At 41.1% G+C, this 26673-nt stretch overlaps 2 protein-coding genes across 2 annotated transcripts in view; both read left to right on the top strand.

Moving 5' to 3' along the window:
* Positions 1 to 4901, top strand: part of PPP6C (protein phosphatase 6 catalytic subunit) — a 39205-nt gene extending 34304 nt beyond the window's left edge. Inside the window, exon 7 of the mRNA XM_080819904.1 lies at positions 1637 to 4901. Coding sequence (XP_080676030.1) covers positions 1637 to 1885 — 249 coding nt within the window. The 3' untranslated portion in view covers positions 1886 to 4901. The remainder of the gene's footprint in view (positions 1 to 1636) is intronic.
* A 2342-nt stretch (positions 4902 to 7243) lies between these two features.
* Positions 7244 to 26673, top strand: part of SCAI (suppressor of cancer cell invasion) — a gene marked incomplete at its 5' end in the record, with an annotated part of 134645 nt that continues 115215 nt past the window's right edge. The window contains 3 exons of the mRNA XM_080820245.1: positions 7244 to 7271; positions 8040 to 8631; positions 8976 to 9020. Coding sequence (XP_080676371.1) covers positions 7244 to 7271; positions 8040 to 8631; positions 8976 to 9020 — 665 coding nt within the window. The remainder of the gene's footprint in view (positions 7272 to 8039; positions 8632 to 8975; positions 9021 to 26673) is intronic.

Raw genomic sequence — 26673 nt, 5'->3', positions numbered from 1 at the left:
AAGCCAATATTTTTTGAAAAATGGTTTGTTGGTTGCTAATGGACTACTTAAAGAACTATGGTGACTATAGATATAACTTCTGTTTTTCATCTACTTCATCATGTATGTCTTTCCTTACTGGTTAGATGAGATGACATAATGAAAGCACCTCCTTCAGTATCCACCTGCTAATATGTATAAAATACATGTTCCTTTTTTTTTTCAAATATTGCAATTAAGTAATATAATAGCAAGGGCAAGATAGGTCATATACATATGTGTGTGTGTGTGTGTGTGTGTGTATGTATATATATATATAAAATTTTTAAAAGATTTTATTTACTTATTTGTCAGAGAGCAAGAGAGGGAGCACAAGCAGGGAGAATAGCAGGCAGAGGCAGAAGCAGGCTCCCTGCTGAGCAAGGAGCCCAGTGTAGATAGGACGTAGTCCCAGGACCCTGGGATCATGACCTGAGCTGAAGGCAGAGCTCAACTGACTGAGCTACCAAGGCATCCCTATATATAAAATTTTTAACATATATTTTCAATTTAGATTAATTGATGTAAAACAGTGTATTAGTTTTAGATGCACAACATGATGATTTGTTAGATATATCTATATCGATCTATATATAGCAAAAATCCAACTTCTGAAGTTCAGCTGTTTTTGTTTTTGTTTTTTAAGATTTTATTTTTATTTATTTGTCAGAGAGAGAGTGTACAGGTAGGCAGAATGGCAGGCAGAGGCAGAGGGAGAAGCAGGCTCCCTGCTGAGCAAGGAGCCTGATGTGCCAGGACACTAGGATCACAACCCAAGCCGAAGGCAAGCGCTTAACTGACTGAGCCACCCAGGCATCCCTCAGCTGTTTTTAATTAAAAAAAAAACAAGAACAACAACAACAACAACAAAAAACCCCAAGAACAACACACACAGATACACATTGTATACGGACATAGGGATGAGCTTATATTGGAAAGTAATCCAGCACAATGGAATTAGAGAGTTAGGTTCAGCATAATTTAGGTTAATTATTTATGTGCTCTGACCCTCTGTTTCCTTAAGTTACAAAAGAAGAATAAATCTCAGAATTCTTATAAGAATCATACTAAACCCCCAGTAAATGATAGATATGGATAGCAATATATTTTTTCATTATACCACAAAAACTTTGTTTCATATCTAATAGTGCTTACAGAACACTTTTTTTCCAGAAACTTCTAATAAATTATGTGGCTGTGTGATTTCTATAACTTAGGCCAAAGCAGCTCTGTTTGTCTATAACTTTGGAAGTAGTGGGGATAACTAGTAGAATGGGTTCTATAATCATGAGAACTTTAGTAGTAAAAGGATTTATCTTTTTTATTTATTTATTTGTTTGTTTATTTTAGCGAGGGAAGGGGAGGGGAGAGGGGGAGAGAGAATCTTAAGCAGGCTCCATGTCCAGTGTGGCGCCATACAAGGGGCTTGATCTCACAACCCTGAAATCATTACCTGAGCCCAAATCAAGAGTTGGGTGCTTAACTGAGCTACCCAGGCGCCCCTATACTTTATGTAAATATTATTTTCATGTGTGTGTATGTGTGTGTGTACATAAAATATATAGCATGATTTTTCTTAAGTGTGCTGGATACTTAACAAAACCTTTCTAAATTGCAGTTTGTTCATATCAACAACTTAAAACTCATCTGCAGAGCACACCAACTAGTGCACGAAGGCTATAAATTTATGTTTGATGAGAAGCTTGTAACAGTATGGTCTGCTCCTAATTACTGCTATCGTTGTGGAAATATTGCTTCGATCATGGTCTTCAAAGATGTAAATACAAGAGAACCAAAGTTATTCCGGGCAGTTCCAGATTCAGAACGTGTTATTCCTCCCAGAACGACGACGCCGTATTTCCTTTGAGGCCTTCGCCCATCCTGCTGACCCATTTTTCCTCCCTCTTCTTACCCCAACTTTCGTGTATTACCCTCTACAATATACTTTTTATCGAGCACTTTGCTGCTGAAATGCTGCCTCTTGCCTTTTTTTTTTTTAATTTTAAATTATCTAAATTTATTGTTTGTTATGGTGTCTATAGCAATGTTTTTCTATCAATTTTCTCCCCCATCCCATCCCCACCTTGGACTCATTTGAGAAGACTTGAGAAATGTCTTAATACTCTCACACTGCTGCATGTAGCTCTTGCTTATTTACTGGTCTGGGGGAAACAGGATGTGTTTCCTCTTTTTTTAAAAAGCCAATTGACAGAACAGACTACCCCGAAATGCTCCTCCTTTTGTATCATTCAGGCTTTTGTTTTAGTTTGGTAAGTTTTAAGAAATTTCAGCAGCAAAGTTGTTATTCAATGGGCACGATGGACTGCAAATGCCTCGAGTTATGTATACCTGTCCCAGCTGTAAACTTCATTGTCCTTTGTTGGATGATATTTTAAATGGATATAAAATAAATTGGTCTAAAGGGCTGCCCTCCTTGTTGTGTTTTTAAATTTTAGTTAAAACTGCTATAGCTTATGACTTTGTACAGTAAGATAATTGTATTGATCTTTTTTCAGATTCCTTGTATTTTTTAATAAAGTAATCTTAAATAAAACCCAGATAGGTTAAAGTGTTAGAAATTTTAAACAGCTTACATTGTTAGTTTAAAGTTATTCTTCCCCCCGCCCCCAAATCAGAGTTTTTGACCCTTTGGTTATTGAGTTTAAAACTTCAACTGAAATTCAGTACTATTTATTTAAAAAAAAAATCACTAAACTGTGCCTAAAGAACATAACTGCCATATTAATGTTTTGGTTTATATTCTCTATAGTAATAGAAAAACATTTAATACTTGTAATGCTGATGTGTTCATTTGATAACAGTTAAGTAGAATGTGATCGATCCAGTTTACAATCTATCATGAGTATCATTAAGTAAAATCTGTGTACTTTTCAATAGGAATCATTCTCCTCTTGCTGTAACACTTGACCTTAACTTTTAGAAAGTGTTCATTTTTTAACTGCAACTGGAAAGGTTGAAAAGTCAGGACTCTTGTATTTGTGAACTGTAATTTGAAGCAAATTTTAAAAAGTGTAGAAAGAAACAAATTGTCCTATTTTGTAAAGGTCTGTGATACCGTGTTTCGGCTTTGTGTAAGTAATTTGAATATCCAAAGGGTGTGATGATCAGTTCTTTATATGCAACTGTCCACTTAATAAGGACAAGTGTTCCAGTGTCTCTTATGACTGTGGTCATAAATGATGTTGGAATTCACTATTTTGTGAAATAGTTGGTATCCCTTTACTACTATAATTAATTTTTGTCATTCCAGGAAATCTTTGTGAAGCCAGCCAATTAATAAAGCACTTTAGTATCTGTTCAGGTAGTTTTGAAAACCAACTTTTCCCCTTCAGGATAAGAACTTCCAGGTTACCTAAAAAATGCAATAAAAATCTTTCTAGTCTAAGCTTCTTGGCACATAATTTTTCATCAGGGTTTTTCTTTTATTAAATGAGCACAATAATATTTTGAGTTTTATTTTCTGCAACCACCTAGCTCCTTGTTTATTTTTTAATTGTATAGCTATATGAAAGAAGTGGCTAAGACATTTGCTGCACACACTTGAACTGTTGGGTCAGTAGCTTTGTGTTACTGCCCTGACCCCAGTGTAATTCAGGGGGAAAGGTATTTTTTATCTTACAGGGATATGTAGCTATGTATTTTACTACTTGTGAAACACTGGAAATTAATGATGCAGACAACTTGGTGTGGTCTTTCAACAGCTCTCTGCAGTGTTTTTTTCTGTTACCATAAATTGTATTTAAGTGCTTGCTCTCCTCTGCTTTTAAGTTGTACCAATAAAATCGGTAACCTCAGCCCTCCCTTCCCATTTGACACTCCTTAGCTTAGAATGATGTAGTTGTTTTAGTTATCCCTGTAATGTGACCTTTATTTTTAAGTCATGGTGTACTGCATTTGTTTGTCACTAGTTGGGCATGTGCCAATAATATTCTGTCCATTCCTTAACTGCCATCTCTATTTTGTCTGATTTTTTTTTCTCTTCAGCTGAGTAATGGCTTTTTTGCATGAAAAAAATAGTTTTTACTATTAGACATGTAAAGGGAAGAGAGAGTGAATGTATTGGACTTTGTAAGCCTAAAAGGAACTTTTGGATCCCTCTACTAAATAAGGGCTATGTACGATATAGAGTAATCATGTAGTGGAAGATACTTGGAAGTCATAGATTTGTAGGCAGGAGGCTCTGTTACTCCCTGTACGTAGGCTGAATGTAAAATCCTTTATGTTGTATTAATGGGGGTAATAACTATTTTTATTTGCTGATGATAATACTTGGTTTCTAATAAAGTGTCCTAGGCTCTAGTGAGAACTGTCTACTTTTAATTGCCAATTACTCCCTTTCCCTTTTCCTGATATGCTCTTGGCTAGCTTTTTATAGGTTAATGCTTTTTCCTGAAATATCTCACTACTTTAAATGTGTTCATTTGGGTGTGATCCTAAAAAGTCTGGATCAAGAGCACATCTAATATGCAACCTGCATCAGCTCCTATTCCATCTGGATGACCAGAACTGTTGGAAGATTGTGACGTCTTAAACCCTGGGTTTTGCTTTTGAAATAAGGTTTGAAATATTGTTCATTGCATTCAGATTTGTGTGTTTTTGCTTTGTAAGCCCAACACCAGGTTTTGAAAATGCCTGTATTGCGAAAGCAAATCCGAACTCTTTCTGAGCCTCTTTCATTGTCAGAAATAGAATTGCTTTCCATCAGCCTCCAGAAAATTGTGTATCTGGAGTTGAAGAGATTTAACAGCACGAATCCAGATTTTTAAATGTAATTGTTTTTTTAAATGCTAATGTTTGTAAAGCACCTTCAGTTCCTTGGATGAAAGGTGCTATATTCTCTCAGTGTAAATTAATAAAAAGATTATAGGAAGTTTGTCAGAAACTTTTATCTAATGCATAGTCTGTAGCCTGTCCTGACAAGTTAGCACTTTATATAACACAATTTAAATTAAAAAAATGCTTATTCCTTCACTTGGTTGCTTGACTAGTAAACAGAAGTGAAACTTTCTCTTGTTCTGCATTTGACTTTGAGCTAAGTGTTCTAGTTCTTTAAAGGCAAGTTTCATTGTTATGTCCTGGACCCAGTGCCCAGAACCATGCATCATGAGATCATCCCAACCCTTTCAATTGTATATGTACAGTGCGCCTTCATGCTGATGAAGTATACAGTAGTAAAACACCAAAAAGCATTTGGAAATTCCCCTGGTGTGGTGCCAGACACAGTAGATGCCGGGGGGAATGTTTGTTCCTTATTCTCCTCCTCTTAATTTTCTATTTCCTTATCAATCAGTTGGTGATTGCCTTTCTTACCCTCATGAGAGATTATGCTGGCTTGGATTACTCAAATATTTCCTTTATTCAAATTGCATGAAATTTATGAGGAGTTTTTTGTGTGTATCAACAAGAATATTTGCTACATAAGTATATTCCACTAAATCCCTAGACACCCACTATTGTTCTCAGCACTCTGCTCTTGTGTGTAAATGGGAATGAAATCTAAAAGACTGCATGGAGGCATTATGGAATAATGTAAAGAATATAGGCTCTGGGGGCGCCTGGGTGGCTCAGTGGGTTGAAGCCTCTGCCTTCGGCTCGGGCCATGATCCCAGGGTCCTGGGATCGAGCCCCACATCAGGCTCTCTGCTCAGCAGGGAGCCTGCTTCCTCCTCTCTCTCTGCCTGCCTCTCTGCCTACTTGTGATCTTTGTCAAATAAATAAAAAAAAAAACTTAAAAAAAAAAAAAAGAATATAGGCTCTGGGATCAGATCTAGGTAGAAAACCCAGCTCTGCCAGGCAGTAAAGCTAACTTAGGTAAATGCTGTATGTGCCCTATTTTGTGTTTACCTTTACCATGGTTCTATGACTGTATTACCTGTCCCTGCCTCCCATCCCCTGCCCCCCTTCGGATGAAGGAACAGATTTAGGATAGGTAACTTTGCCAAGGGTGCATAGGAGAGCTGGGACTTGAACCTCTTTAGGGCATATGAGAATACATCTTAAACCCGCTTAAGCCATCTTAAGCAGTATTGGTTATTGTAGCTGTGTGACACCGAGCGAATTGGGTTCTCTGGATCTTAAAATTCTGTATCTAAAATAAGAGAGAGTACCATACAGAGTTGATCTCAAGATTAAAAATAGCACACATAAAGTACCCAGTCTCTGGCCCAAAGCTGCCATTTATTGAGGGCTCATTCTAATATATCATTTTAATTAAATGTAGGTGGGAAGTAAGAATAATTTAAGGCAATATATAATTGTTGATACAGTGTAGCTTATGAAAGTACAACAAATTTGGAGAAGAAAGTGATGTAGAATGGAGTAATTGGGAAAGCTTAAAAGAAGTTTGAAATGTGAACAAGAATGGTGGGATGTACATTTCTTATTTAGTTAAAAACACAGAAGCAGAGATTATTAGAACTTGCATGTGACATGAAGATGACTTGCGGGTGCCCCTTGGGAAGGCTTAAGAAGTGAACACAGCAGCTCTATTGGCAGAACCATATATCAGGAGTTGGCCAATTATGAAAGATCTTGAAAACCACACAGAATTTTAATCCCTGTTTTTAAGAAATGTAATGAGTGATATTTCAAGATTAGTCTCCTAGTGAGTTGATGGCCCTCCCCACCAGGACTTCTATTCCACCTGGCGCACTCTTGTCTGACAAATTATTCTGTCCCCCCTTTTCTGATTTGGTTGAGATCAAGACTGTTCACAGTTTGGTGATTTGGGGATTACATAAAATGTTAATTATGGGAACCATCAGACGTTCGGCAACATTTTTTCCCTTGTCAAAGCCATTTAAGAACCCCCAGTACAATTTATCATCATTATTTCATAGAAGGAATGTCATTTTTAACATGAAAGATGTAAAAAGAGCCATCTCAGAATAAAAGTCCTTTCTGTCAAATAAATTCAGTTTTGTGAAAAGCTAGTATTCTAATTTCTGCCATTTGTGAGGGCCAGTGAGAGATTTGTCCTCAGTGTGCTGGTGTGATCTACTCTAGGCTGTCACATTATTGATGCATAAAAAACATTTTCTAATAAAAAGGTACTAGCAAAAGAAAGTTTGATGCCTCCTCCCAGTTCCAAATAGATGCCAAGGATCTACCAAAACCAGCAAACACCTGTTCATGTGGAATATAGAGAGGCTGTAGAGTACATTAAGGGAAGAATTTTATATGTTAATGAGCTGTGTCTTCAAGGATGGCCCTATTAAAGTATAAGAGGAACGGTAACTTATACTGTGCTTATGTGCTGATAGTATTGCGTATTTAGGTTTGTCAACAATAAAAATGCAGTGAAATTTATTTTTAAATTGATTAACTGGCATTTAATTTACGATCATCTGCAGTATCACAGGATGGTTAGCACACACTCGAGGATAAATTCTACTTAGTCCTTCCAAAATGGAACACATTGCTTTTAGTTATGGCATCAATTCTGTTTGCAGTGATTTTTCTTTCATGGCAATTTTTTTCTTGCTTTCTTGGAAAGCTTGCCCACAAGCTTGTGATCTTTTCTTCAGAGAACTGAGCATCTGAAACATGCTTTATTTTGGTAGATTCTTGCAGTTTTCTTGCTTGATCCTCTATGAAGGGTATCTGTGAGCTGTGAGACCATTTCAGCACGATGTAGAGTCAGGGACCGCTTCGAGGTGGTTCAAAATGAAGCTCCTTCTGGAGAGTTACCTCACTGTTGCACCTGCCAGAGTTTGGGAAATTGCAGTGCTTGGCTGTTGGTCCTGGCGTGGTGCAGTGTTGGGGGGCGCCAGCAGGTGTGTGGAATGCAGGACGCAGAGCCAGGAGAACCTGCCGGCAGGTGTCTGGCGCCTGAGATGCAGTTTCTACTTTCCAGCGCACGGTGGCGCTTAGGTCTCCCCTGCCCTACTAGCAATCTCTAAGGCACCTCCGCCGCCACCTGCAGTCTCAACCAAACCTAGGTGGCGGGATGTGACGGCCTGCGCGTCCAATCGACTGCTAGGCTTTCGGCCACACTACAGCTCTAGCCAATGGGAGTCGGGGAGAGGCGCGGTGGAGGCGGGCCCCGCGGCATGCCAGGCAGAGGCGCGAGGCCCTCCTCCCGCCTCTCCGCCTACTCCAGCCTCCGCCGCCTCAGCTTCCCGAGCGAGCCCTGCGGCCGCCGGAGCAGCTCCCGCGGCGGAGCAGGAGCCGGATGGTCAGAGGAGCCCGGCAGCCCCAGCAGCCGCGGAGTCGCCTGGCCCCCAGGTGGGGCGGGAGCTGGGTCGAGGTCGGGGTTGGGGATGGGCTGGGGGCGCGGGAGCGGGCCCAGGGGCCGCGAAGCATTCGGGGCTCCGAGACGGGAGGGGCGGGGGGATCAGGGTTGGGGGGGTGTTCGGGGGGCGTCCAGGGACGCGGGAGTGGGCTGGGCGGCGATCGCATCCTCGAGGCCGGAGAAGAGGGGCGTGTGATGGAAGGGACGCCGAGGGGTGAGGCTGGGGGCGCCGGGACGGGAGGGGCAGGGCGCGCGCGCCCCGTGGACGGGCCGTGGAATGCGGGGGGCGCGGGGCCTGGAGGGGCGGGGCTCGGAGGGGCAGTGCACGCTCGGGAGGGGGTGGGCACGGGAAAGGGGAGGTCGGAGGGGCTTGCGGGGGTGACGAGGCAGACAATGAGTAGGTGGAGGTGGGTGGTTTTGGGGAGCGGGGCTGTGACGAATAGGAGCTGAGGATGGAGTGAGGGACTAGCAGGGAGAGCAGGGTTTGGGCAGAGCAGACATTGGGGGAACCGTGAGTCCCAGGATTGCATGGTCTTGGTAAATAGGGGAAACAGAGCATCAGGCGTTTGTAAGGTCAGGTATGAGCTTAGCGAGCCTGTGGTCCTAGAGGGTGGTATACTGAGTTTGCGACTGGCACAGTAGGACCAGGAGATGTGTTCTTGTATGTTACTTTTAGTTATCATCTTATTTGTTTGGTTTGTAGACTGACTGGCACAGTGGAGAAACCACCTCGAAAACGGAAAAGCAGGTAAGTCAAAATGCCTTTCTATTTTGCTTCGTGTTTTTCCATTTGCTTGGCTACACCTATGCCGTACTGCATAGTTATATACTGTTAGTAGATGAAGTTTTTTATTTAGCTTCTTTTGTAATGAATATAACTACATGCAATATTTTTCATTTGAGGAGTTCAAAGTAATACCTGTACCGTGTGTGTGTGTGTGTGTGTGTGTAAGATTATATCGGAAAGAGACGTGGGTAATTGAGAAATCTAGTTTTTTACGTTAGCTATAATTTCAACTTCTCCACCAGCTTTGTTTAAAAAGCTAGTATTTGGCGAGGGGGGTGGACGTGGCGCCTGAGTGACTCAGTTGGTACAACATAAGACTCTTGATCTCAGGGTTGTGTGTTCGAGCCCCAGGTTGGGTGCAGAGATTACTTAAAAATAAGATCTTAGAAACAAAACAAAACTAATTTGGGGGCATCTGGTTGGCTTCCTTGGTAGAGTGTGCCACTCTTGATCTCAGGGTGGTGAGTTTGAGCCCCACATTGGGCGTAGAGCTTGCTTTCAAAAATAATTAAAATATATTAAAAAAACTAATGCTTATTGAATGTCTCCTGTGTGCCGAGTATCATGTGCAAGTGCTTTATATGTACCATCTTCTGCAATCTCGAAACACCCCAAGGAAGCATGTACTGTTACCACAATTCTGCAGAAGAGGAAACTGAGGCACAGAGAGGCCAAGATCACTCATCTAATAAATAATGGAGCCCACATCTGAATCCAGGCAATCTGACTCCAGAGCTTGGGCTCTTAACCATTATACTATAATGCCTCTTGAAAATAGATTTCCTTACTGCTTTTTCTTTTATCATCATACTTAGTACATAGAGTCTAATAAAAAATCAGGGCATAGGGAAATAGAAACAGAGAGTGTTCTTAGTCTGCAAACAAGTGAATTACTGCTTGAGTGGTGAAGAAGAGCATCTGTCTATTCCACAAACACCTTTGTGTGCATTTCACATGTCAGATACTATGTAGCAATTATGAGAAGGTTTCTTTTGCACAGATGTAGGCAGTGGTCTAGAAAGAAAGTAAGTTACAGTAGTGAGGATGTGACCAGTAGGGCCACTGTCTTAGTTAATAGTTGGCAAGTTACTGATATTAGCATGCAGAATACCTCAACAGTAAGTAGATATGAAACGCTGATGACAGAAGTGATACCAGCCAAAGGTCCTTTGTCATTCTGGGTCTGTACTGTTCAATATGGTAGCCATATATGGCCATAAAGCACTTGAAATGTGGCTGGCATGGCTGAGGAACTGAATTTTGAATTTTATTAATTGTAATTAATTTAAGTTCAAAGACTGATATTTGACTGGCTGGAAAATGTTCAAGTATGTTTGGAAAAATTTGGGTATGTGAATCTACTTTTTCATCTACAAGTTCTATGAAATTTATATACATATCAAGTATTCCCAGTGAAAATTTAATGTCCAAAACAAGATGTATTCTAAGTAAAAATACACATCAGATTTCTGATTAGTATGAAAAAAATGAATGTAAAATTTCTTATTACTAGTTTTTGTATTGATTATATGAAGAAATTGTAGGGTAGCCCAGTTGGTTGAGCATCCAACTCTTGATTTCAGCTTGTGTCATGATCTCAGGGTCATGGGGTCGAGCCCGTATGTCGGGCTCTGTGCTGAGCATGGCACTTGTTTGGAATTCTCACTCTACTTCTCCCTCTGCCCCACCCCTCTTTTTTGCCCCCCCACCCCCCAAAAAGAGACTGCCTTTATTTCACTTCTGCCTGTCTTCCCAGCAACAGTGTAATACTGCAGCCATGAAAATTCTCAATAATGGACCTCTCAAATGTCTAATATTAAATGACTTAACTTTCTGGTGAATCCTGTACGATGAGTAAATTGCTGAATGTAACTTTGTGTTCTGTTTGCTGTTCCCAGAACTTATGTTCTCTCTTTGCTTTGGGTTTTTGCACATGATTTCTCTTTCTCTCTCAAATACTTTCTCCTTGTTCCTTGGCAAGCTCCCTTCTTTAAGACTCTTAGCTTAAATGTCACATCCTGTGTGTGGACTTCCCCACCCTCTCCTTCACGTTATCTGCTCCTGGGTTAACTTGTATATATGCCTAGGTACAATGGTTGGGCTGCACTGGAATCCTAACGCTGTCACAGATAAGTTGTGAGATCATATGTAAGTTAATAAACCTCCTTGAGCCTCAGTTCCCCCAGCTGTATGGGGAAATAATGAGAGTTCAACCCTGGGACACCCAGCTGGCTTAGTTGGTAAAGCAGGCAACTCTTGATCTCAGAGTTGGGAGTTCAAGCCCCATGTTGGGTATAGTGCTTGCTTAAAAAATATATATTAAAAACAAGCCAGTCTCCCTGCTTGGTGTGAGCCCGCTTCTCCTTTTCCCTCTGCCGCTCCCCCTGCCTATGCTTTCTCTCTTTCTCTCTCAAATAAATAAATAAAATCTTAAAAAAATTTTTTAAAAAGAATAATTTAAAAAAAGAAGTCCAACCCTTAGAGGGTTGTGAAGTGCTTAGTATATATAGTGCCTGGCACATAGAAAGTACACGCTCAATTTTATGTTAAAAAAGCAGCCATCAAATACCGTTTATTTCTCGCCTCTTTTTTAAATGTATACAGGCTAAAGGATTAAAAATAAGGTATTAAGGCAAAGAAGAAATGAGAAAAGAATAATAAACCAGGGGTGCCTGGGTGGCTCAGTCGTTAAGCATCTGCCTTCGGCTTGGACCACGATCTCAGGGTCCTGGGATCGAGCCCCTTATCGGGCTCCCTGCTCGGCGGGAAGCTTGCTTCTCCCTCTCCTACTCCCCCTGCATGTGTTCCCTCTCTCGCTGTGTCTCTCTCTGTCAAATAAATAAGTAAAATCTTAAAATAATAATAATAATAATAATAATAAACAACCTGTGGCAAAGTTAGTATATAGATTAGAAAACACTGTATAGTTACTAAAGATGGGTTCCATTTTTGGCTCTGAGTTTTCTCAAACAAAGCAAAGAAGAAAATAAAGCTCAACTTCCAGATTCATGGTGTTTATAAAATCAAACACGTGTGTGTGTGTGTGTATGTGTGTGTGTTTTAAGATTTTATTTATTTATTTGAGAGAGGGAGGGAGAGAGCAGGAGCAGGGGTGGGGAGTGGGCAGAGGAAGAAGCAGGCTCCCTGCATACTGAGCAGGGAGGCCCCTGTGGTCTCCATCCCAGGACCCTGAGATTGTGACCTGAGCTGAAGGCAGATGTTTTACTGACTGGGCCACCCAGGTGCCTCCAAACGCATGTTGTTTAAGAGAAGTACAACTTTTTTTGATTGTTAGATCTCCCTCTCTCTCTCTCTCTCTTTTTTAAAAGATTTTATTTGACAGAGAGAGAGTGCATACCTAAGCAGAGGGAGTGGCAGTCAGGGGGAGAGGGAGAAACAGGCTCTCTGCTCAGCAGGGGCTCAATCCCAAGACCCTGAGATCATGACCTGAGCTAAAGGCAGGTGCTTAACTGATGGAGCGACCTAGGTGCCCCCTTGATCATTAGATCTGTGAAAATTTGTATCACTGGTCTTCATGGTGGGGACCCTGTGGTTTTGTGAGGGGGACAATCCCAGTAATGAACATAGTAGTGAGCTTTTAAGGATTTCTTCTTATAATTCTTCTCAATCCAGGTTCGTGTAATCCCAGTGAACATTGTCGGAAGACCCAGATTAGTGAATAAGTATACAGCTCACTGACAGCTTGGCTTGGTTCAGAGATAACAGGGATGACAAGTTTGCAGGGTTGTTTATGCCCAGCATCTAGACTGGTGCCTGACACATAGAAAACAGTTGCTTGAATTATTGAATGAATGTGCCCTTAAATACTTCTCAATGAATATTTATTTTTTTTAAAAAAAATATTTCTTTTTTTTTTAAGATTTTATTTATTTATTTGACAGACAGAGATCACAAGTAGGCAGAGAGGCAGGCAGAGAGAGAGGAGGAAGCAGGCTTCCTGCTGAGCAGAGAGCCCGATGCGGGACTTGATCCCAGGACCCTGAGATCATGACCTGAGCCGAAGGCAAAGTCTTTAACCCACTGAGCCACCCAGGCGCCCCAAATATTTATTTTTTAATTAAAAAATTTTGGGGGGGCACCTGGGTGGCTCAGTGGGTCAGCAGGAAACCTGCTTCTCCCTCTCCCACTCTCCCTATTTGTGTCCCCTCTGTTGCTGTGTTTCTCTCTGTCAAATAAATAAATAAAACTTAAAAAAATAAAATTTTTTTACTTTCTGTTTTTTTTTTAAGTTTTTTTCTTTTTTTTTAGTAATCTCTCTACCCAGCGTGGGACTCGAATTTACAATCCCAAGATTAAGAGTCACATGCTCTTCTCACTGAGCCAGCCAGGTGCCCCTAAAACTATTTTCTTAATAATACTGAGACTACTTGCCTTTTTTGCCATTACTCACTTTGATTCACCATGGAGTTGTCTGAGGCTACAGTTAAGAGTGATTTCACTTCTGCTCTGAGGGCTGTGGAATTTGTGCTTCTGTATTACTGTGTTTAAAATTTTTCTTTTACAATCTAATATAAATATTGATGGGTATACTCACAAAGATAGTTTTCAAGAGTTGTTAAGGGGCTCCTGCAACTAACAAGTTTGAGAGCTGTATGAGAGAACATATCGTAAGGAAGATTAAATTATCCTTCACTCTCAATTCTTGGGATGCTCCTTTTTTTTTTTTTAATAAAGATTTTATTTATTTGACACAGAGAGAGATCATAAGTAGGCAGAGAGGCAGGCAGAGAAAGAGGGGGAAGCAGGCTCCCTGCTGAGCAGAGAACCTGATGTGGGCTCGATTCCAGGACCCTGAGATCATGACCTGAGCTGAAGGCAGAGGCTTTAACCCACTGAGCCACCCAGGTACCCCTTGGGATGCTCCTTTAACAATAGGTCCCTCATTGAGGCTCCTTTCCTTCCTTTGGGTGTTTTGACACTTTAAGAGTCCAGAATTGCTGCCTCTGGGAGCCCCCAGCTTGGGCTTCCTGAATATTATTTCTTATAACCACATTTTCATAAGCATCAGGCAGCAGTGAGTTTAGGCTTCTATTCTTAGTCAAGAATCATGAGAGCATGTATTTTGCCTGTCTGATTAGGTCAGACCCTGATCAAGTCAGGATTTGGACCTGAGCAGACAGCCAACATACATCTCTGGAGAGGTTCTGTGTGCAAGACCATGATTTTCCTCAGAAAACAGTTCTTGAATTGCTCTAAAAATAGAAAACAAAATGACTAGTTAAGGCCCTGAAGATGGATTGTAAAGAAGGGATGTAATGATCATAGCCAGAAATTTTTTATAGTTGTTATTATCAGTTGCATACTGTGGCCATAAAAATTCTCAGTATCAAATGGAATGACTTCCTGATGAACGCTTCAAGATGAATTAATTGTCGAATTTGGTCTTAAGCATCTCTTTGAGTTGGCCGGCTGTGTAGAGTTGTTGACTGTTACCCTGTATATCCTATTACAGTTGGAAAAACGGTTGCCAAAAGTATCATTTTTATTTTATGGTAGTTGCTGTTAAGTCATTTTTTTTGATAGGCATTAGTTAGTGGCTGAATTATTTTTTTCCTTACGTTTTAATTTAAATTCCACTTAGTTAACATATAGTGTAATATTAGTTCTAGGGATAGAATTTAGTGATTCAGTACTTATATACAGGACCCGGTGCTCATCCCAAGAGGACTCCTTAATCCCCATCACCTATTAAACCCAGCATTCCCCAACCCTGCACTCATTCCCCGCCGTGCACTCCCCCTCCCCCCGTTATGTTTTGAGAGCATTCCTAGTACACACCAAACTATAATCATGTTTAAGAAGAACTAAGAGAATTTGAGATAAGCATTTTATACCCTACTCTTATTAATTCCTCCTGTATTTTTTTTCTCACTAAAACTTTTATTTCTTTATCTTAGTCCATCTTTGGACCCCTGGCACTGAGGGGGTGCTCAGTAAAACCACAGGGAACCAATAAATGAGTTGGTAGCAAGAGGGAGTTCACGTATGTTGGGGCTTTAGTGCTCCAAAATACTGTGGCACTATTTAAGGACCCTGATAAGGTGTACTAGACTAAAAGGAGTTTTAAGATTAGGAAATTTGATCTCTGTGTGGTTTTGGAAATTCTGAAGACTTCAACATGTCTGCTTATAATGTTTGGATTATGAGTTTGAGCATCCTCTCAGATCCTATCAGGAACAAGACCCATTTGTTTGGATAGGATTCACGCTGATTAAAGCTTTACTCTATGATTTGGGGGCTTTTTTTAGTGATGCGTTTAAAGCCAAGGAATCTAAGCATTTTGATGGTATATGCAATTTGTCTGAATTACATTTGAATTCTAAAACCATTTAAATGCTCTCTAGTCCTGGGTACCAGGCATATAGACACGAGTGAGATTTGGCCCTTGCTGGGGTAAAACTCATGTAGTAGTGGAGAAGGCAGACCCGAACAATGGGCAATGTAATGACTTTGTATGTACACAAAGGATTTATAGTAATTCTGGATACTGGTGGTGAGGGCACTTTGCACAGACATCTCATCCAGGCCCTGGAGGTTTTTGGGAGGTTACTTTGGTGGTAGTGTGGTTATTGAAATGACAGAGTAGACCTTGGATGGACTGACTAATGATGAGGTCTTAAGTGAGCTGAATTTAGGACCCGAACCAGGTCATTGTCAGGAATGGAAAGAAAGGTGTTTTTAATAGTTTGGGCTGTGATGTCAGTTTTTAGAGATTAAGCAGTGGTTCTCAAAAAGGGGCAAGTGGTTCTCAAGAAGAGGCAGTTTTGCCTCCTGGGGGGCATTTGGCAATGTCTGGAGATATTCTTGGTTGTTACAAGTAGGGGCATCTAGTGGGTGAGGCCAGAAATGCTGCTGAACACCCTACAGTGTATAGAGTGGCCTCTCACATCGAAGAATTATTCAGCTCAAATTGTTGATGATGCTGAAGTCAAGAAATCCTGGACTACAGTCAAATCCTAGCTCTTCGAAATACTGCCTTTGGGCTCCAGAACAAAGTACGGATTCAATCTCTGAACCTGTTTGCCCTTTTGCAAAAAGCAGGTGTTGACAGTACTTCCCTTGGAGGATTATTCCCTCTTCTAATAGCATATAAATTGTGGGAGTGCAGGGACTTTTGTCTATTTAAAAAATAGACTCATTGGGGCACCTGGGTGGCTCAGTGGGTTAAAGCCTCTGCCTTGGGCTCAGGTCATGATTCCAGGGTCATGGGATCGAGCCCCACATCGGGCTCTCTGCTCAGCGGGGAGCCTGCTTCCCCCTCTTTCTCTGCCTGCCTCTCTGCCTACTTGTGATCTCTGTCAAATAAATAAATAAAATCTTAAAAAAAAATAGATTCATTGAAGTAATGTAAAGTACATGGTAACAGTCACCTGACATGCATTAAATAAATGATACCTGTGACTGTCATTAGTTTAAATATTCTTTTTTTGTTTTTCCTTCTAGTCTTTTATTTTTTTTAATACTTCTAGTCTTCTAAAAAACACGTTGATTGAGGTTATTATTAGTGCAAAAAAAGTACACTAATTTTAAGTATGCAATTTGATGAATTTTGACAAATGTATACAGTTGTGTAGCCACCCACTGTAATTATGATCTTGAACATCGGCATTACTATCCTCCCCACCCCCACATTTGCTCATGTTGCCTTGTAGCCATGATTCTGGAAACCACTGTTCTTTTTATCCTATTACTTATAGTTCTGTTTTTTCTAGAATCTCATATAAGTAAATCATTCATTAGATAGTCTTTGGTGTCTTGCTTCTTCCTTGGCATAAAGCTGTTGAGATTCATCCATGTTCTTATTCGTAACTATAGTTAATTTCTTCTTATTGCTGAGGACCAGTGTATGTATGTTTTTACATTGTATGATTTTTGCCATAATTTGTTTATGCATTCGCCAGTCGGCAGACATTGGCTTGTTTCTGGTTTTTGGCTAGTATGAATGCATCTTTTAATGAACATTTGAGTTAAGTCTTTGGGCAGATATGTTTTCATTTCTCTTGAGTAGATAGATGCCTATGAGTGGACTTGCTGGGTCTTATGGTAAGTGTACGCTTAACTCTTTAAGAAATTGCCAGACTGTACTCCAAAGTGGCTGTACCATTTTGCATGCCCGCCAGCAATGTTTGGGATTCCACATGCTTCCTATCCTCGCCAATATTTGGTATTGCCATTCTTTTTCTTTTAAAAAGCTTTATCAAGGTATAATGGCATGCAGTAAGCCACGCATACTTGAAGGGCACAATTTGATAAGTTTTGACACACGTGTATACCCTTGAAACCATCACCATTGTTTGCCATTCTGGGGGTGTATAGTGCTATATATCCTTCTGTTTTTAATTTCCCTTTCCATAGTGATCGATCTTGTTGAGCATCTTTTAGTGTATTTATTTGCCATTCATAAAACTTCTTTTGTGGGTTTTCTTTTCATATCTTTTGTCCATTTTTTATCAGTTGTTTGTCTATGTATACAGTTATAAGGTTTCTTTATTCTGGAAACAAATGTTTTGCAGGTCTTTTCCTCCAATCTGTGGCTTGCCTTTCCGTTTTCTTCACAGTAATTTTAGCTTGAATAATAGGTTGGATGGCAGCGCTTTTAATTGAGACAGCAGAGACAGGAGCAAATTTGGAAGGGTAAGATTATGAGTTTATTTTGACTATATGGAGTGTAAAGTGCTTCAGAGTTCCCCATCTCTCACCAGGCAGGTGGAAACATGGATCTGGAGCTGAGAAGGGAGTAGGGCTTTAGATACAGAGCTGGAAGCCATCAGTAAATAGTTATCCAAATTATGCAAATGAATGAAGTAACTGAGGGAGACCATCTTGAGTGGAATGTGAAGAAGAACAGAGCGTTTTAATAGCTTGGTGTACACTGGGGAGGGTGTATGATATGGTGAGTGCTGTGACATGTGTAAGCCTGACGATTCACAGACCTGTACCCCTGGGGCAAATAATACATTATATGTTAATAAAAATAATTAATAAAAGAAATAAATAATAAAAAAAAATTTGGTGTGGAAATAGACCAGACTACTTTCTGTTTTTTGCATGTTCTGTCTTTGCAGTATTATCTGTCCATTGCAGTCTTTCTGTATGCAGTCATCAAACAAGTAATTATCTCTGGGAGATAGAGCTCCATACTCTTTGGTGAGGAACCGATTCTTGAGTTAGTTGTATTGAAAACCAGGTGAACATTTTCCAATTTACACTGAAACACACGAACATCCTCTGCTTAGAGAGTTTGTGTATGACACTGTTTGCCTTACTAACGTCCCTACAGAAATGCAGTGGTTTTGGTAAAGCTGTTTCTTACAGCGTGTGTTGGTGAAAACCTAGGACATACCAAAATTCAGTTCTGCAAAAACAGATTTTACAGGGCCCAGGATAATATGGTCAACGTGGTAAGCATTTTCATGGTAATATTTTGCTCAAGATAAAACCTAGACTGGCTCAAGAAGTGATTTTTTAAGGGTGTTAAAAAATGAGCCTAAAGATTCACTGGGACTAATTCAAGGGCTTCCGGGAGGGTGGGAGAGTAGGCAGAAGGAAGTTAAACAGGCCAGCTTCCAAGGCTCCACGCTGACTTTTATGTATGTATGTCCGTATGCGTAGATGTCTGTATGTGTATTTTTAATGTGGAAAATTTCAAATACAAAATTAGAATGCTACAGTGAACTTAAATTGTTCATCCAGCTTCAATAATTATCAATTGAATCCTGTTTCGTTTATATATCCTCCTACTCTACCTGAAGCATATGCCACACATGGTATTCATCTCTAAATATGGTAGTATGCGTCGTTGAAAGATAAGGACTCTTTTAAAACACATTACCACAGTACCATCAACAATAACTTAGTGTTCCCCTAGTATCATCAAATACCTGTCTTGTCAGTGTTCAGATTTCCACATTTGGCTAATCATTTTTTTAAAATGTCTGTTTGGGGGCACCTGGGTGGCTCAGTGGGTTAAAGCCTCTGCCTTCGGCTCAGGTCATGATCTCAGGGTCCTGGGATCAAGCTCCGCATCGGGCTCTCTGCTCAGCAGAGAGCCTGCTTCCCCCTACCCCTCTGCCTGCCTCTCTGCCTGCTTGTGATCTCTCTCTCTGTCAAATAAGTAAATAAAATCTTTTTAAAAAGTAAAAATAAAATGTCTGTCTGTCTGGGGTGTGTGGGTGGCTCAGTCATTTAAGCATCCGACTCTTCATTTTGATTTAGGTGGTGATCGCAGGGTCATGAGATTGAGCCCCATGTTGGGGTCTGGCTCACTGGAGAGTCGGCTTGAGATTCTCTCCTCTCTCCTTTCGCAAAAGATCTTTTTAAAAAAATAAGTAAAAGTACAGTGTCTGTTCAAATCAGGATCCAGGTCAGGTTCATAGCTTGCAGTATGTTGAATAGATCTCAAGTTCTTTTAAGTCTGTGGTTTTCCCCATACTGTTTATTTGTTGAAGGAAGTATGTTTGTTACTAAGAGTGTCCCACAGTCTATGATGCTTGGGTGGCTCAGTCAGTTAAGCGTCTGCCTTTGGCTCAGGTCATGATCCCACGGTCCTGGGATCAAGTCCTGCATCAGGCTCCTTGCTCGGCAGGGAGCATGCTTCTCCCTCTGTCTCTACCTGCCACTCCCCCTGCATGTGCTCTCTCTCCCTCTCTTTCTCTGACAAATAAATAAATAAAATATTGTAAAAAAGAGTTTCCCACAGTCTAAATTTTTAATTTCTGAAAAAGTTGAAGTATGATTTATGTACAATAAAATTTACCTATTTTAGTGTATGGATTTTGACAAATACATAGAGTTGCTTACCTACCACTACAGTCATGGTCTCTAACAGTTCCATCATTTCCTCAAATTCCCTTCTGTCCCCACTGACCACTTGACAACCAATGAACAGTCTTTCCACAGTCTGGATTTTGCTGGTTCTGTCCATCCCCATGGTATCATTTAGCATGTTTCTCTATTCCTTGTGTGTCTTATAAAATAGTAGTTACAGCTAGTTCTAGATATTTGATGATTGAAGATCTATTTTTAAATTTTTTTGGAGGGAATACTTCATAGGACTGGTGTGTACTTCCATCACGTCTTCTCATTTTTTGATGTTAGGAACCCATAGTAATCAGTGTCCATGTTTATAATTTTATTTGGGGTTATGGATGGTGACATTCTGGTTCTCTCATTTCCTTGTTATTAGCTAGAATACTTATATAAAGAGAAGTTTCCCTGTTGACTCGAACATTTACTTTTTTTATTTTTGCAATTAACATAGAGTGAAATTGTTTTTTTATGTGTGCAGTTCCATGAACTTTGAACACGTGTAGATTCATGTGACCACCACTGTATTCAGGGTACAAAACATTGCAGTTACCTCAAAAAACTCTCTTGTGCAATTCTGTTGCAGTCACCTCCTCCTTGCATCCCTGCTCCCTGGCAACTGATCTGTTCTCCTTCCGTTCATTGACTTACTTGATTTTCCTTAAGTGTGGTGTGTAAAAGGAAAAGCAGAATAAATGCTCCTTTGTCCCCCATTTTTTTTTTCCTTACCATATTTCAGTATGAGTTGGTTTTCTAGTGTACTCCAAAGGAGCTGGCTTTCTTTCTTTCTTTTTTGTTTTATGAAAAGTATTATCAAGTCATGGATTTAAACATATTTGATGCATTTCGGTCCATTATGGTTATTTTTCTTATTGATGTTCACATTGACCTACCTTTGCCCAGTGGAAGCCTCTTTAAATTGGCTCCTGGGTCTTTTTGACACAACTCCAGGGAACTTTGCTAGCTTCCTTGCTTCCTGCTTAGACAAGGTAGTCTAGGCCCATCTTGTAGTTTCCTCCTCTGACCTAGAATTGACCATTCTCCAAACAGACCTGTTTCTTCTGGCATCACTTTGCTTCTAACTATCTTTTCATACCCTGAGACTCTATTTGAAAGAAAGGACTACACAACCTAAAAGTAGTTTGAAAGCAGCAAATCTAGAGGAATGGATTATATATTATGTGTTTCAATAATCCCTCATAAATGTAATTTTTAAATTTAGGTTTGTGATAAAAGTTGAGTAGCACACAGTTGGGAGTTATATTTTAGGTTAAGATCCTGAAATATGGGTAATCTGTAATGCTGAGTATGGCTGAATCTATTGAGAGATCAAGTGACCAGGCGGTAGCATTGATTTTTTCTTTTTTGTGGAAATTGTGGATTCCTAACCTAAACGGATGGCTTTCCCACAAGGCCAGGATTTTTCTGAGTTGGGGGGCGAGGATGGGAATCCCAGGCAGAAACACCATCCCCAGCTAAACAACAATTGCTGAATGTTCTATATATTCTTTAGGACAGTATAGCCTGGAAAAAATTGTGGGTAGTACAGTTTTTATTTTACTTATTTATTTGACAGAGAGATAGAGAGAGAACATAAGTAGGCAGAGTGTCAGGCAGAGGGAGAGGCAGGCTCTCCCCTGAGCAGGGAGCCCAATGCGGGGCTCAAGATCGCGACCTGAACCAGAGGCAGCTGCTTAACCAACTGAGCCATGCAGGTACCCCCAAAACCTTAATGTTTTGATGGCGCAATCTATTTAGAACTTTCTTTGAAACTACCAAGAGTGGGGACGCTTGCGTGCCTCAGTTGGTTCAGCATTCGCCTTTGGCTCAGGTCATGATCTCAGAGTCCTGGGATCCAGTTCCTCATCAGGCTCCTTGCTCAGTGGGGAGCCTGCCTCTCCCTCTGCCTGTCGTTCCTGTTCTTGTGCCCAATTTCTCTCTCTCTCTCTGGCAAATAAATAAATAAAATCTTAAAAAAAAAAAAAAGAAACTACCAGGATTAATGAGTTGTAAAAGAGATCCATAAATTGGTTAATTAATTGACTATATAGTAGGGCTGTGCATTTTTTTTAAAGATTTTATTTATTTGTTCAAGGTGGGGGGTGGCACACAAGCAAGTAGAGGAGCAGAGGGGAAGGAAAAGAAACAAGCAGACTTTTCACTGAGCTCAGAGCCCAGTGGGGCTCGATCCCACAACCTTGGGATCATCACCTGAGCCCAAACCAAGAGTTGAACGCTCAACCAACTGAGCCACCCAGGTGCCCCAGTAGGTATGAATTTTATTTCACGAAATCAGGTAACCAAGAAATGTTACAATATTTTAATTCTTTCATATGAAATTAAATCCAGCCTTGGGACACATGCCCCTCCTACCCCAATCCACCAAACTGATGAAAAATTCAGTCTCACTGATTAAGAATGGGCATCCACCCCTCTTTAGGGTTGTAGAAGAATCTCAGAGCCAGGCAAAGGGTGAAAGGTAATTTTCAGTCCATAATGGCTGTGACTGGTAGGAATGTTGTCTGAGCAAGTATTGTTCCTTGAGGTTTGGTGGCTCTAACAGTTATGGCCAACTTTAGGCACACAAATTTTTGCTAGGTATGGGGATAGCAGGGTAGAAATTTCAGCTTTCCTAGGTATAACACACATCCATTTCTCTCCAAGGACCTGTCATTTATCTGGAGCACTGCTAGAAGTGGGGTTGCAGGCCCTGTCTTATTGTGGGTCCTGAAGAAGTACTTCCTCTTACTAGATAATTCACTCCTTTTTTAAAAAGTATTTTTTAATGTATTCACTAGAGAGAGAGAGAGACAGACAACACAAGCAGGGGGTGAGGCAGAGAGAGAGAGAGAGAAGCAGACTCCCTGCCAAGCTGGGAGCCCATCTCTGGGCTTAATCCCAGGACCTGGGGATCATGACCTGAGCTCAAGGCAGACGCTTAACCATCTGAGCCCTGCAGGCGCCCCAGTCCACTCCTTTTTTCTTCTCGTTTCTACCTTTCTGCCCTCAAAGGTACTGTTCTTCCACCCTTCCCTCAGTGTCATCTCCTCAAGGAGCTCACGTTTTCAGAAAACAAACAGAAACCTCCCTTGAGGCTAGGACTGTCTTGGAGACTGGGGAATGCAGTGAGCATAAAACATCGTTGATGTCTTAATAACTATCCAGCTACTTTTTTTTCTTCAGTGATTCTTTGAGTCCCTGTAGTGGTTTTAAAGGTCTGTCCACAAATTCTTTGGTTCTCCTTTCTTTAAAAGATGGAGCTTAATTCTCCTCCCTCGAGTGTGGGCTGGACTTCTGACTCCCTTGGAGTGGCTGGAAAACGGTGGAAGTGATGAGACCTCACATCCCGGATGAGGTCGTCAGGAGACTTCAGCTTGTCTTGGGCGTACTCTTTCCCCCTCTCTCTCTCAAATCACTTGCTGTAAGGAAGACTAGCTGCCATGATGTGAGGCAGCCCTGGACAGAGGAGAGCCACTTGCCATGTTGTGAAGACAGGCAGCCAACGGTGAGGGCCACATGGTAAGGAAAAAAGCCTGCCAGCAACCACATGAGTAAGTTTGGAAGGGGATCCTGCATTAGTTGAGCCTTGAGATGACTCCAGCCCTGGCCAACAGCTTGACTTACTATCCTGGCTTCACAAAGGCTGAGTTACGTAAGCCTGTGATTTCGGGGGTGGGGGGGGACTGTCTCCTTTCTTTCAACACTGGCTCTTTTGTACCCAAGGGATGAATCTCTGGCTAAGCTTTCTCTCCTTCTGGGTAGGTCTCTGAGGGGCACTGGGAAGATGTGTGTGTGTGTGTGTGTGTGTGTGTGTTTTGGAAGCAGCTATCTTGATTAACAGCACTGCAGGACAACTGACTTTCAGGCAGTGATGTGTGCCTGTGGTAATAGCCAAATCTTCAACCATTTGCTTTCCTCTTCAGAGTCTTTGCTCTGTCCCTGGTCTTTTGTCCCACAGATTGAGAGTTAGTCCACGCTCATGTTCACTCTTATTAAGGCAAGAGCCAAAAGGTCATTGCCCAGTGAAATTCAGTTTTCCTCTGCCTGGTATCTGCCACTAGGTTTTGAACTTTTTTCCAACCCCTTTCTTGGCTGTCTGGGAAGAGTGGGTGATGGATAATTTTATGTATCAACTTGACTGGTGCCTAGACATTTGGTCAAACATTATTCTGTGTGTGTGTCAGGATGTTTCTGGATGAGAGTAACATTTGAATTGGTACACTGAGTAAAGTAGATTAAGCTTCCCAGTTGGGTGGGCCTCGTCTAATCAGTCGAAGACCTGAAAAGAGGAAAAAGTCTGAATAAGAGGGAACTAACTCCCCCTGCTAGACTGCTTGAATTGGGACATCAATCTTCTCTTGCTTTGGATTTGAGCTGAAGCCTGGCTCTTCTTGGGTCTCCATCCTGCTGGCCCTTAGCCTGGAACTTAAACCATAAGCTCTCAGCAGGCTTTCATACTCCCAAATAGAATCATACTGTCGGCTCTCCTGGGTCTCCAGTGTGTTGACTGCAGATCTTGGGACTTTTTGGCCTCCATAATTGTGTAATCCAATTCTTTATTATCTATCTATCTAGACACACACACACACACACATCCTGTTGGTTTTGTTTCTCAGAAGAACTGACTAATACATAAGCCTCATCTTTTTTTGTGGCCTTACTTTGTTTCATTGCTGGTTTGTCCGAGTGCTCCTGAATTTGTCATAGCTTCTGCATAATTAGCCAGGGGTTCTCTTCATGGATGCAGTCTACCATGAAATGGCCGTCTTCACCATGAGCTAAACAAAAGGAGAAATGCTTGTGTTTTCATAAACTTGGCAGCTGTTTTGGAAACATTTCACACTAAAGCTAGGCATCATTCTTTATATTCTTGTTTTGCAGTGCGTTTCTTTCTCCCAAGCTCTCTCCATATACTCCCATGGGGCCTCAGAAGCATATGTGCCTGTTTGGCAGGATCCTGGGCATTCTTCTTGGATAGAGGAGCCCATAGTGAAGGTGCTCACATATGATTTTCCAAAAACCTGCAAAGTGGCAGTCAGAACTTTTAAAGTTTTATTTGTTTGTTTATTTATTTATTTTCAAGTAGTATCTACACTCAACGTGGGGCTTGAACTTAACGATCCTGAGATCAAGAGTTATGTGGTCTTCTGACTGTGCTAGCCAGGTGTCCCAGAATTTTTAAATTACTGTGATAATTCCAAACTATAGCATTATCTAACCTATTTTTAGAGGACAGTTGCCCCCCCCAAAAAGACTTTAGATTTAGAACAGTTACCATTAGCCTGTCTTTCTAACAGTAGACAAGCAAGTCATTTATCTATTGTGGTGACTCCTAGCTGGTGGTAATGAAATTGTCATCAGTAAGAGATTTCTTACTTGTTTTAAAAAGTAGGAATATGTATCTGTATTGTCTGAAACCAGTTTTAAGTCATTGAGATGCAAGTTTAGAAGAAAGGGAATGTGGGACACCTGGGTGGCTCAGTCAGTTGGGCATCTGCCTTCAGCTCAGGTCGTGATCTCAGGGTCTTGGGATGGTCCTGCATCAGGCTCATTGCCCAGGAGGGAGTCTGCTTCTCCCTCTCCCTGCCGTTCCACCTGCTTGTTCTCACTCTCTCTCTGACAAATAAATAAAATCTTAAAACAAATGAAAGTAAAAGAAGGGGAATGCTTTTAATAATTTATAAGAGAATTACAGAATCTGTATTGGGAAAGATTCGTTATTGAATACAGCAGTAAGCAGAGTAGGAGAAATCCTACTGTTAACATACCAGAAAAGGAAGTCCTTTAAAATTCCTCAGTCTCCATCTTTTCAAATATGGTTTACGTACATGTTCATCAATAGCTGACGTGTAGGCATGCCTGGGTGGCTCATTCTTTCGGCGTCTGCTTCAGGTCATGATCCCAGGGTCCTGGGATCAAGCCCCGTGTCAGGGTACCTGCTCTGTGGGAGGCCTGCTTCTCCCTCTCCCACTTCCTCTCCTTGTGGTCCCTCTCTGGCTATTTTTCTCTCTGTCAAATAAATAAAATCTTTTAAAAAAATAGCTGACATGGGGGCGCCTGGGTGACTCAGTGGGTTAAAAGCCTCTGCCTTCGGCTCAGGTCATGATCCCAGGGTCCTGGGATCGAGCCCCACATCGGGCTCTCTGCTCGGCAGGGAGCCTGCTTCCCCCCCTCTCTCTGCCTGCCTCTCTGCCTACTTGTGATCTCTGTCTGTGAAATAAATAAATAAAATCTTAAAAAAAAATAGCTGACATGTATTTCAGTGTTTCCTAAGAATTTTATCCAAATCAAATATCTCATGTACCTGCTATTACATATCTTATATGCCCTCGTGACATATGACATTTAGTAAGAAGAGTTCGTGAGTTCAAGGTATTTCTCTCATTACTGATTTTTCTTAATAACCAGTTAACCAGGGCCCCTGGGTGGCTCAGTTGGTTAAGCGTCTGCCTTCAGCTCAGTTCATGATCCTAGGGTGCTAGGATCGAACCCTGTGTCGGGCTCCCTGCTCAGCGGGAGAGTCTGCTTCTCTGTCTCCCTCTGCCACCCCCCCCCACTCATGCTCTCGCTCTCTCTCTCTCTCTCTCTCTCACTTGTTCTTTTTGTCTCTCTCAAATACTAAGTAAAATCTTAAAAAAAAAAAAAGATAACAAAACTACAATTGTCATATAGATGGCCACAGAATTCTTTTAGTTTTAAAAAGAGGTTCTGAAAACGTTGGAAACCACTGGACTAGATATCTTTGGAGCTATTTCTAGCTCTGATATGTGGGAAAGGAACTGTGGCT

The sequence above is a fragment of the Martes martes genome, assembly GCF_963455335.1.
Source record: "Martes martes genome assembly, chromosome: 12".
Classification (NCBI taxonomy): domain Eukaryota; kingdom Metazoa; phylum Chordata; class Mammalia; order Carnivora; family Mustelidae; genus Martes; species Martes martes.
Note: the sequence above shows the minus strand (reverse complement) of the source record. Positions and strands in the feature narration are given on the sequence as shown.